Source organism: Mobula birostris, chromosome 8 (assembly GCF_030028105.1).
Source record: "Mobula birostris isolate sMobBir1 chromosome 8, sMobBir1.hap1, whole genome shotgun sequence".
NCBI classification, from domain to species: domain Eukaryota; kingdom Metazoa; phylum Chordata; class Chondrichthyes; order Myliobatiformes; family Myliobatidae; genus Mobula; species Mobula birostris.
In genome coordinates this window covers 41,096,760-41,109,354 of record NC_092377.1, presented here as the reverse complement: position 1 = coordinate 41,109,354, position 12,595 = coordinate 41,096,760, and the positions used below count along the sequence as shown (strand labels likewise).

At 43.7% G+C, this 12,595-nt stretch overlaps 1 protein-coding gene across 6 annotated transcripts in view; it reads left to right on the top strand.

The window, feature by feature from the left end:
• The window catches only part of ubr2 (ubiquitin protein ligase E3 component n-recognin 2), a 176,924-nt gene that overhangs the window by 85,147 nt on the left and 79,182 nt on the right, over nt 1–12,595 (top strand). For all 6 annotated transcript variants that reach the window (XM_072265038.1, XM_072265036.1, XM_072265037.1 and 3 more), the window contains exon 17: nt 3,749–3,859. In XM_072265038.1, coding sequence (XP_072121139.1) covers nt 3,749–3,859 — 111 coding nt within the window. The remainder of the gene's footprint in view (nt 1–3,748; nt 3,860–12,595) is intronic.

The following is a 12,595-nucleotide window of genomic DNA, read 5'->3' as shown; positions in this document are numbered from 1 at the left end:
ATTCAAAACTACTTCCTGCTGAACTATCAGAATTCCACTCAAAAAGGATTTTTTGGGGGGGAATAATTCCTGAGTCAGAAGTACAGTTGGACATATTTCCTCGCACACTGATTGCTGTTCACTGGGAACGGTCATCCCAGGATGGGCAAGAAGCTGGGATTGTTACATTCTCCTCCGAATGAAGGGACGTCCTTTTCAAACCCAGAGGAGGAGGGATTTCTTCAACCAGAGGGTGGTTAATCTGTGGGATTAACCTACTACTGCAAACAAATTTGTTGATCAGGACTGGTTTTTGGCAATTGATCTTAAGTGCTCTTAAAAGGTCACAACTCAATAAATATTAATTCTGCTTCTCTTTCTATAGAGGCTGTCTCACCTACTGAATATTTTTGTTTACTTTTTTTGAAAAGCAGTCAAGACCAGGACATCAAACCTTTTCCTTTCTCGGCCTCCACTTCAATATGCAAGTGTGCCAGGCCATTCGTAATGTTATGTTACTGCTGTTGTTGAGATTAAGCATTTTTTTCCCAAACTGGGTATTGAATTGTGAAACTGCCTGTATTCATTAACAACTTGCAAGTTTGACTTGCAAGTGAATTGTGTAGAAGTTCAGTAGATAATTCAGAAACAAAATAAAATTCTTCCAAGTAGAGAAATGGCAAGAAGAGTTAGTCACCTTACCGTCCAATAAGATCTTTACTAAATTTTGCATCAACTGTTTCTCAACATCATTCCATCTTTGGTATCATCCTTATTTTTCAGGATGTGCTCAGTATCCAAAAGTCTGTTGATATGATTCTTTTCTAAACTTTGTGACTGTACAACTGTGAATTCCAAAAGTTCACACCACCTTGAATTTTTGAATTTCTTTTTGCAGGTGCATTACATGAATGACCCTTTATTTCCTGGCCATAATCTGTCATTCTAGGCTTCACCACAAGGGAAACATCATCACTGCATCAGTTCTTTCAAACTGTAAATAATTTAACTTTTGGTGAGATAACTCCACCATTTTAAGAACTGTGAAATATTCCATTTCCTCAGCTATGAATTTGAACCGTCAATAATTCCTCCTGATTTAATCTCCACTCTCTTCCCATCAACCCCACCAATCTGAAAAATAATCTGTTTCTTTGCACTCTGTCAAATGCAAAATCTTTGGATAAGGAGACTAAAAGTGCATTGTTCTACAAATGTGCTTTCTCAAAGGCTGTTCATAAGTGCCATAAGACTTCATTATTCTTAAACTCCCCAATTGCTTTATAATAAAGGTATGCCATTTACTTTCCAGATTAGTCATTGAATCTCAATGTTAAATACAGTGCATTCCAGTTAATTAGAACACATGGGAACCAGTTTATTTTGGCCCAATTCAGCAGCTATCCTAATTACCAAAGTTTCATGGAAATAGTTAAAAAGGTATAAAAAGGGCAATCTACCATTTAACTGAGTAATGAATTACTGGCTTGCTCACAGAAGGCAAAGAGTGGTTGTAGACTGGTGATATTCTGCATGGAGGTTGGTGACCAGTGGTGTACCTCAGGGATCTGTTCTGAGACCCCTTCTCTTCGTAATTTTTATAAATGACCTGGATGAGGAAGTGGAGGGATGAGTTAGTAAATTTGCTGATGTCACAAAGGTTGAGGGTGTCGTGGACGCTTTCAGAGGTTGCAGTGGGACATTGATAGGATGCAAAACTGGGCTGAGAAGTGGCAGATGGAGTTCAACCCAACTGACACTAGTTGGAACAACACATACAAAATGCCTGGCAAGCTCAGCAGGCCAGGCAGCGTCTATGGAAAAGGAGTACAGTCGACGTTTTGGGCCGAAACTCTTCGGCAGGACTGGAGAAAAAAAAGCTGAGGAGTAGATTTAAAAGGTGGAGGGAGGAGGGGAGAGCCACCAGGTGATAGGTGAAACCTGGAGGGGGATGGATGAAGTAAAGAGCTGGGAAGTTGATTGGTGAGATGAGGTGAGAGAGGGAACAGTGGGGGAGGATTGGGGGCATTACCAGAAGTTTGAGAAATCGATGTTCATGCCATCAAGTTGGAGGCTATCCAAGTAGAATATAAGGTGTTGTTGCTCCAACCCAAGTGTGGCCTCATCACAACAGCGGAGGAAGCCATCGATGGACATATCGGAATGGGAAGTGGAATTAAAATGGGTGGCCACTGGGAGACCCCACTTATTCTGGCAGACGGAGTGTAGATGCTTAGTGAAGCAGTCTCCCAGTCTACGTCGGGTCTCACTGATGTACAGGATGTCCCACCGGGAGCACTGAACACAGTAAATGGCCCTAACAGGCTCACAGGTGAAGTGACTGTTTAGGGCTCTGGATGGTAGTGAGGGAGCAGGTGTGGCACTTGTTCTGTTTGCAAGGCTAAGTGCCAGGAGGGAGATGTGGGGAGGGATGAATGGACAAGGGAGTTGCAAAGGAGTGATTCTTGAAAAAGCAGAAGGGGGGGGGAGGCTTAGTGGTGAGATTCCATTGGAGGTGGCAGAAGGTTCAGAGAAATGTGCTGGATGAGGAGGCTGGTGGGGTGGGGTCAGTGAGGCCAAGAGGAATCCTATCCCTGGTAGGGTGGTGGGAGGAGGAGGGAAGAACAGATGTACATGAAATAGAAGAGAAAATCTACCCCTCAGCAATTTTTCTCCAGTTCTGCAGAAGAGTTTCGGCCCAAAACATCAACTGTACTTTTTTCCATAAATGCTGCCTGGCCTGCTGACTTTCTCCAGCATTTTGTGTGTGTTTCTCGGGTTTCCATTATCTGCAGATTTTCTCTTGTTTGTGGTTTGACACTAGTTAGAAACTGTTCCTCAATGGTCTCTTGTCCCATTTAAGCAGCAGGGTATCCAAATACATGAAGGGAATCTCAGGTATTTTTTCAATTTGTTTTTGTTCTTTAAGAGTTGTCCCAAATAAGCAGATGCCCAAATTAACCAATGGACCAATTAACCAGAATCCACTGTATCTATTATTTGTATATAAGAATGCAAGACCCACTGAATGAGTCTTTGTCAGTTCTCACTATTAATAAATAACATTCACATACTCATTTTACTACCAAATTAGATGTCATTTTTTCAATAATATGCATTTTGTTCTCTTCAATTGATTACTCACCTTCTGAAACCAGCAGTGTTCCTTTTCACTTTATTTCTGACATCTTGGAGCTTGGTTTTCCACTCAGCCTGATATTGCCAATGAACTTGAATACATTAGACTCGGATTGTTATTATCTGTGACATTCTGCATTTTGACACCAACAGTACCTGCTCAAAGTCTCTTGGAGAAGCTTCATTACAGATTTTGTTTGTGTATTTTACCACCTGTCAATGAACACAATTTCCCTCCCATCTACTTCAGGTTCTTCGCTTAAGAAGCGATGCCCTTAGTCCTATTACACAGATGATAACATGTTTAAAATGCTTACTTTTAGTGGCAGAGAATTGCATGGACTTCCACGTAGCTTTGCTACCTTCGAGCTGAGTTTTTTTTGTTCATTTTGCATGCTTTTCCTTCGTTCACAGATGCATAGATCTTGCTTGAAACTAAAAACTGATTCTCTCTGTTTCTCTCCTACCCCTGCCCCCTCTTACTCAACTTTTTCTCCTAATGTCTGTGGTTATTCTATTTGTTTTAGTTCATTTTAATCAGCAAAAAGTTATAAAGGCACTCTTTACAACTGTCAGTTATGTATACTTCAGCGCTGATGTATATATTTTTTTTTTAATGAATTGTCCACAGAGTGAGTTGAGCCCACCAATATTGATAGAACATCCACTTCACTGTATGGTGCTTTGTGCGCAAGTTCATGCTGGAATGTGGAGGAGAAATGGATTTTCCTTAGTCAATCAGGTAAATATTAGTACTACAATATTATTTTAGTTAACAACATATATAATATTTAACAACAAAGCCGTTATGAAAACTTGTGATTATCTTGTTCATACTTAAGCCAACACCAGTATCTTAGTCACCTGTTCAGATGCATTTATACTTGGGTTGCAAGTATGAATATCACTTTAGACTGGCCATTGTGGATGAAGTTTTGTTTAATATTTCAGATTCATTCCAGGGCTTGCATAGGAACCAATTTTTCTGAGATGTTTAATAAACCACACTCTTTCTTTAGGAGGAAAGAAATTTGTATAATCTGAAGTATTGTATTTGTTAACCATTCTTTCACATTTGGCTGTGTGACCATTGCAAAGACAATCTCTTTCAACATGGCTGAAACATTCCAGTCCAGGCAGTGTTCTGGTGATTCCCCTCTACAAACTCTCCTATGCAATCATATACTTCCTATTAACTGCCGCCCTGCAATGCATTTGGTACTCTAGCTGTAGCCTGATGTTTTCTGTAATTGTACCATCGCCCCTAGTGTTCGATGGCCTGATGTAATTAATCCTGGTGCTCCCTTCAGAGATTTTTGACTTGAACACAGATGTTCTTCTTTTCCTTAGTACAAGGTCTGCTCTCCTCAATATCAACAACATTTCCAGTTTACATATTGTTGATGAACTTGCTAATTATCCCTCCTACATTCACTTGCAGATCATTGTTGTATATATACAAGCAGCAAGAGCCCTATTAGTCACAGACTTCCAGTTGTAAAATTACCATGCTCTGCTTTCTGTCATCAAGCAAAATTGCCCTGAATTGCATGGGTACAGTACTGTAGTAATTTTGTGCACTTTACAGCTGCTGCAAAAAAAAACAATTTTCATGATATAAGTAAGGGATGATAAACCTGATTCTGATATGGGTCTCTATTGTGACCTGAGTGTGGGAAGGGGACAGGGAGAGGGAAGTCACGGTTGGGAAACGGGGAAGGGAGCAGGGAGGAAGTGGGAAGCACCAGAAAGACATTCTGTAATGCTCAATAAACCAATTGTTTGGAATCAAATAACCTTGCCTGGAGTATCAGGGCTGGGTGTGTCTGCACGCGCACCACCCCCACCCCGGCACTCCTTCTCTGCCACCTGTCCCGCACCAGTCCCTTGGCGCTCCAACCTCATCATTCTAAACATTCTTTGCTCCCGCCAGGTTTACAAACTTGCTCTCAATACTATTCTTACTGTGTATTGTCATTGCAATACTGTACGAAAGTCTTAAGCTGGAATTCCAAAAGTCTTTCTGTATATATGCGCATAAGACTTTTGCACAGTACTGTACTTTGGACCAGTGTCCTATATTGGACCTCCGGAAAGGCAACTTCCAAGTCGTAGTAGAATAGATTTACTGCGTTGCCCTCATAAATATTGACACCTTTCAACTCATTTTTGGGGACTTATAATAAGGCTTGTTTGAATAAATCTCTGCCCAATTATTATTTATATATCAACTGCAGCACCAAGCGTCCCAACACACTCAACTATTGCTGTACTTCCATAAGGAATGCCTACCGTTCAATCCGTAGATTATATTTTGGGAAATTTGATCATTTGCTGTCCTCCTCCTACCTACATTTAGTCGGAGACTAAAGAGCAAGGGTCAGGAAGTCAGGACTACAAAGAGGTCATCGTAGGAGGCAGAGGAGCAGCTGCGAGATTGCTTCGAATCAGTGGATTGGTCTGTGTTCAAGGACTCATGAGAAGATCTGATCAAATAGAACGCAGTTGTCTTGGACTTCATAAAAACAGTCATAGGCGAGTGTCTCCACAAAATCATTCAGAGTTTTCCCCAACTAGAAGCTCTGGATGAGCTAAGAGATCCGCAATTTGCTGAGGGCTAGATCAGTGGCATTCAGGTCTAGCACCCAAGTAAAATATAAGAGACCTGGGTACAATCTCCAGAAAGCATCTCACATGTGACCCTTTCCCATGCGATGTGGCACTTCTGGACCAAACTTGACTTTACTGAAGGATACTCAACAGCTGTGGGGGGCGGGGGGGCGGGGGCTTGAATCCTATCACCTCCTACAAAGAGTAACCAAGTGACATTGGTGACAACAAGGTTTTGCTCCTAGGTGAGCTCAAAACGTGGAGGTACCTTCACAAATTCCCACAGCTCTCAATGACCCTGTGATTTCAGCCTCTGAGGCTGAAGTGAGAGAATCCACAGAAAGGTTCTGGCACAGAGAGGGTACCTGACTGTGCTGATGAACTGGTTGGAGTATTCACCGATACGTCTAACCTCTCGCTTCAGCAGTCTGAGGTACCCACCTGCTTCAAGCAAGTTTCAAATACGGTCAGACTCCACATAATGCTACCCCGCATGGCACTGATTCGTTACAACGCGGTTATTCAATACTTTATTGAAATTTTTTTAAATGGCAAAAATTCATTCTAAACAACACTTAAAACTTAAACAACACTCGAGCAGTCGCCATTATAGTAAACATTCAATCAGCCAATGAGAGTGCTTTACATACGCTCCAAGCCACTCACGGCTAATCACGTTTTAGTTCATGCTCTGCCTCCCTGGCTTGTTTAAACATTCTTACTCCCTCGCTAATACATTGCATTTTTTTCCACCCATAATGTCTTTAAAACGGCCTGCAACTTCCAGTGAGGGTAGTATAACTATGATGTCTGGGAAAAGCATTAGCATGGATGTGAAACTGCAAGCGATACAGCTTTTGGAAGCTGGTGAGCGTCAGTTTGATGTTGGCACCTCTTTGAAATTTGTAATTTCAAAGAGGTGCCAACATTGCAACAGTACAGAAATTGCCCGATAACAAACCTTCACGAGGATCTGCTGGAGAAGCTACGTGACCTCGGCCTGCTTCGGGGACCAAGCCTACAGTCCTCGGTGTCGCCTGATGCCGGTGGCCGGAAGTGGGGATGTCGGAAGCGGTGTGTGAGGAAGTGGAAGCGTGGCAAGCGGGCAGGGGTTCGTGCTAGGCTAAAAACAAACCCTAGCCAGCTGGCTCTCCTGTCCATTATGCTTGCCAATGTCCGCTCCCTGGACAGCAAATTGGACTACATCCGACTCCAGCAGACTACTCGGTGGGATTACAGAATCTGCTGCACTTTCGTTTTCACAGAAACATGGCTTAGCGACAGAGTTCCGGATGCCGCCATTCAGCTAGACAGGCTCACTTTGTTTCGGGCTGACAGAGATGCAATTCTGTGCAGTAAGACTCGCGATGGGGGCGTGTGTATTTACATCAACACGGAATGGTGCAAGACCTCTATGCTTTTCTCTAGTTATTGTTCATCGATAGTGGAGTTTGTGACTGTTAGCTGCAAACCATTTTATTTACCACGGGAATTCACCACTGCCTTTATCGTCAGTGTGTACATTCCCCCCAGGCTAATGCTAAGGAGGCGCTCTATGAACTGTATGGGGCTGTTAGCGAACTGCAGAACACACACCCTGATGGACTGTTTATTGTCGCTGGAGATTGTAACCATGCGAACCTCAAGTCAGTGCCCCCCCAAATTCCATCAGTATGTGGACTTTGCAATGAGAGCAGGCGACAAGGCAGCCCTAACAACAGCGAGGACCAAGCTGTCCCGGGCCATCAGAGAGGCAAAGCATGCACACGCCCAGCGAATCCACAGCCACTTCCAGGACAGGGGCGACACACGGTGCATGTGGAAGGGCATTCAGGACATCACCAACTATAGGACAATGTCACCTGCCTGTGCTGGTGATGCCTCCCTCCCAGATGCGTTGAACAACCTCTACGCTCGTTTCAAGGCAGTGAATGATGTGGTGACTCCTGCTCCCAATGACCAGGTGCTGTGTCTTACCATGTCGGATGTGAGGAAAACTCTATGCGGGGTCAACCCACAGAAGGCTGGTGGACTAGATAATATTCCTGGCAGAGTCCTCAGAGGATGTGCAGACCAGCTAGCAGAGATTCTCACTGACATCTTCAACATCTCCCTGAGCAGCACCGTCGTTCCTACATGCTTCAAGGCTGCCGCCATCGTCCCCGTGCCAAAGAAGTCTTCAGTGTCCTGCCTGAACGACTACAGTCCCGTTGCTCTCACATCCATCATCATGAAATGTTTCAAGAGGCTCGTCGTGAGGCACATCAAGACCCTGCTGCCCCCCTCACTGGGCCCCCTGCAGTTCGTGTACCATCCCAACCGTTCAACAGACGACGCCATCGCCACCACCCTCTACCTGGCCCTCACCCACCTGGACAAAAAAGACACATATGTTCGAATGCTGTTCATAGACTTCAGTTCAGCATTCAACACAATCATTCCTCAGCACCTGATTGGAAAGCTGAAACTGCTGGGCCTGAACACCTCCCTCTGCAACTGGATCCTAGACTTCCTGACTGGGAGACCTCAGTCAGTCCGGATTGGAAGCAGCATCTCCAACACCATCACACTGAGCACGGGGCCCCCCCAGGGCTGTATGCTCAGTCCACTGCTGTTCACTCTGCTGACCCACAACTGTGCAGAAATACACAGCTCGAATCACATCATCAAGTTTGCCGATGACACGACCGTGGTGGGTCTCATCAGCAAGAACAACGAGTCAGCATACAGAGAGGAGGTGCAGCAGCTAACAGACTGGTGCAGAGCCAACAATCTGTCTCTGAGTGTGAACAAAAGAGATAGTTGTTGTCTTCAGGAGGACACGGAGCGACCCCTACCCACTAAACATTGACGGCTCCTCCGTTGAGATCGTTAAGAGCACCAAATTTCTTGGTGTTCAGCTGGCGGAGAATCTCACTTGGTCCGTCAACACCAGCTCCATAGCTAAGAAAGCCCAGCAGCATCTCTACTTTCTGTGAAGGCTGAGAAAAGTCCATCTCCCACCCCCCATCCTCACCATATTCTACAGAGGATGTATCAAGAGCATCCTGAGCAGCTGCATCACTGCTTGGTTCGAGAATTGCACCATCTCGGATTGCAAGACCCTGCAGCGGATAGTGAGGTCAGCTGAGAAGATCATCGCGGTCTCTCTTCCCGCTATTACAGACATTTACAGCACACGTTGCACCCGCAAAGCTAACAGTATTGTGAAGCACCCCACGCACCTCTCACACAAACTCTTCCCCCTCCTGCCATCTGGCAAAAGGTACCAAAGCATTCAGGCTGTCATGACCAGACTCTGCAACAGGTTCTTCCCCCAAGCCATCAGATTTCTCAATACTCAGAGTCGAGACTGACATCTACATCATTTATTATTATATTGTAATTTGGCCTCTACTGTGCCTATAGTCTTGTTTATTAATTATTGTACTGCCCTGCACTTTGTGCATTTTATATAGTCCTGTGCAGTTTTTGTGTTGTTTTACGTAGTCTAGTGTATCCTTGTGCTATCTCACATAGTCTAGTGTAGTTTTGTGTTGTTTCATGTAGCACCAGGGTCTTGGAGGAACATTGTTTCGTTTTTACTGTGTGCTGTACCAGCAGCTTATGGTCGAAATGACAATAAACTTGACTTGACTTGAATGTTCATCAGTCATGACCGTGACTGGGAGCAAAGCAATAAGGCAAAGAGAGGTGTTCTTTACATGATTTCCTGCTACTGAGACCTGCTTCATGAGAGGAAACTTAAGAAAACGCAGTCAAATCTCGATGCCTACTTGAAGAAGAAGCCTACTGGAGGACCCACAGCCTGGTCCCTCCTCTATGATGTAAACCAGCACTCGCTTCCCTCCACTGGTGTTGGTCCACGGATGTACAGGTTAGGCCTATTTGCGTGTTTGTGACTTCACAAATTACTGTGTTTACATAACATAGCATCCTATATCTTTGGTTTGATTTTTTTTATCAGGCACATGTCTATTTACATAATGTTATTATGACCCCGCGTGGCACTGATTTACATAGCGCTCCATGTCCGAGGAACGCATCCTCAGTGTTAAGCGGGGTCTGTCTGTATACCCGTACCTAAGAAGACTGCGGTAACCTGAAAAGTTATTCTCTCTCCCCCCACCCCTCCCAACCCGGAAGTTTTCATGTTTTATTGTTTTACAATATTGAATCACAGTGAGTTTAATTTGCCTTTTTGACGCTGATTAACATCTTTGGTATCAAGATGAAACCAAATTTCTACAAGTTGGTCTAATTTATTACAAATATTAAACATAAAATAATTGATTGCATAATTGCTCACCCCCTTCAAGTCAGTATTTAGTAGATGCATCTTTGGCAGCAATTACAGCCTTGAGTCTGTGTGTATAGTTCTCTTATCAGGTTTCCACATCTGGACACTGCAATTTTTCTCCATTGTTTTTTACAAAACTGCTCAAGCTATGTCAGATTGCATGGCGATCGTGAGTGAATAGCCCTTTTCAAGTGCAGCCACAAATCCTCAGTTGGATTGAGGTCTGGTCTCTGACTTGGCCTCTCCAGAACATGAACATTGTTGTTTTTAAGCCATTCCCGTGTAGCTTTGGCTTTATGCTTGAAGTCGTTGTCTTGCTGGAAAACAAATCATCTCCCAAGTTGCATTTCTCTTGCAGACAGCATCAGGTTTTCCCTGTATTTTGTTGCATTCATTTTACCTTCTACCTTCACCAGCCTTCCAGGGCCTGCTGCAGTGAAGCATCCCCATAGCATGATGAAGCCACCACCATGCTTCATGGTTGGGATGGTGTATTTTTGATGTGTTGTTTGCCTTACACCAAATATAGTGTTTAGTCTAATAGCCAAAAAGCTCAATTTGGGTTTCATCAAACCATAGAACCTTCTTCCAGCTGACTTCAGAGTCTCCCACATGTCTTCTGGCAAACTCTCGCCGAGATTTCTTGTGAGTTTTTTTCAACAGTGGCATTCTCTGTGCCACTCTCCCATAAAGCTGTGACTGGTGAAGCACCTGGGCAACAGTTGCCTGCGTGTTCTTTCCCATCTCAACAACTGAAGCTTATAGCTCCTCCAGAGTTCTCATAGGAATCTTGGTGGCCTTCCTCGCTAGTCCCCTTCTTGCACAGTCAGTCAGTTTTTGAAGGCAGTCTGCTCTAGGCAGATTTACAGCTGTGCCATATTCTTTCCATTTCTTCATGATTGACTTAACTATCCTCCAAGGGATGTTCAGTGACTTGGAAATTTTTTTGTATCCATGTCCTGACTTAAGCTTTTCAATAACCTTTTCAAGGAGTTGTTTGGAGTGTTCTTTTGTCTTCATGGTGTAGTTTTTGCCAGGGTACTGTCTCGCCAGCAATTGGGCCCTCCAAGTACAGGTGTATTTTTATTAACATCAATTGAAACACCTTGACTGCACACAGGTCTCCGAATACAGATCTCCTTTTAACTAATTATGTGACTTTTAAAATCAGTTGGCTGCACCAGTGATGATTTGATGTGTCATATTAAAGGAGGTGAATACCAAAAAATCAATTATTTTGTGTATTATATTTGTAATTAATTTAGCTCACTTTGTAAAGGTCTGACCTGACGAAGGGTCTCGGCCTGAAACGTCGACTGCACCTCTTCCTAGAGATGCTGCCTGGCCTGCTGCGTTCACCAGCAACGTTTATGTGTGTTACTTGAATTTCCAGCATCTGCAGAATTCCTGTTGTTTGACATGAAAGAGTCTTTTTTCTGTTGATCAGTGTCAAAAAAAATGCCAAGTGAAATCCACTGTGATTCAATGTTGTAAAACAATAAGACATTATTGTTTTGTGGGGGGGTGGGGGGTGAGCGAGGGTGAATACCTTTTATAGGCACTGTACATCCACTATGATGAAGTGCTGTAGGAGGTTGGTGATGAAGCATACTAAGTCCTGCCTGAGAAGCAATTTGGATTCGCTCCAATTTGCCTACCACCATAACAGGTAAACAGTATATGCCATTTCATTGACTCTTCACTCAATCCTGGAACATCTGGACAGTGAAGATATATGCATCCGTATGTTCTTCATTACTACATTCCGTACAATTATCCCCTCAAAACTAATCACTAAGCTTCAAGACCTTGGCTTCAGTACCTCCTTGTGGAATTGAATCCTCGATTTCCTCATTTGCAGACCCAAGTCATTTCGGATTGGCAACAACATCTCCTCCACAATCACCATCAGCACATGTGCACCACAAGGCTGTATTCTTATCCCTAATGCTCTATTCTCTTTATATTTATGACTGTGAGACTGAGCGCAGCTCTGATGCCCTATTTAAGTTTGCTGATGACACCACTGTCATTGACGGAATCAAAGGTGATGATGAATCAGCAGATAGGAAAAAAATCAAACACCTGGCTAGGTGGTGCCACAGCAACAACCTCTCACTCGATGTCAGCAAGACCAAGGAGGTGATTATTGACTTCAGGAGGAGTAAACTGGAGATCCATGAGCCAGTCTTGGGCGATCAGAGGTGAAGAGGGTTAGCAACTTTAAATTCTTAAGTGTAGTTATTTCAGAGGATCTGTTTAGCACATAAGTGCCATTACAAAGAAAGCATGGCAGTGTCTCTTCTTTCTTAGAAGTTTTCGAAGATTCGGCATGTCGACTAAAATTTTGACAAACTTCTATCGATGTGTGATGAAAAGTGTATTCGCTGGTTGCATCACAGCCTGGTATGGAAACACCTGAGCCCTTAAGCAGAAAAACCGACAAAAATTAGTAGATACAGCCTCGTCCATCCATGATAAAGTCCTCCCCATCATTGAGCATATCTACATAGAGTTCTGTCGCAGGAAAGCAGCATCCACCATCAAGGACCCCCACTATCCACACCA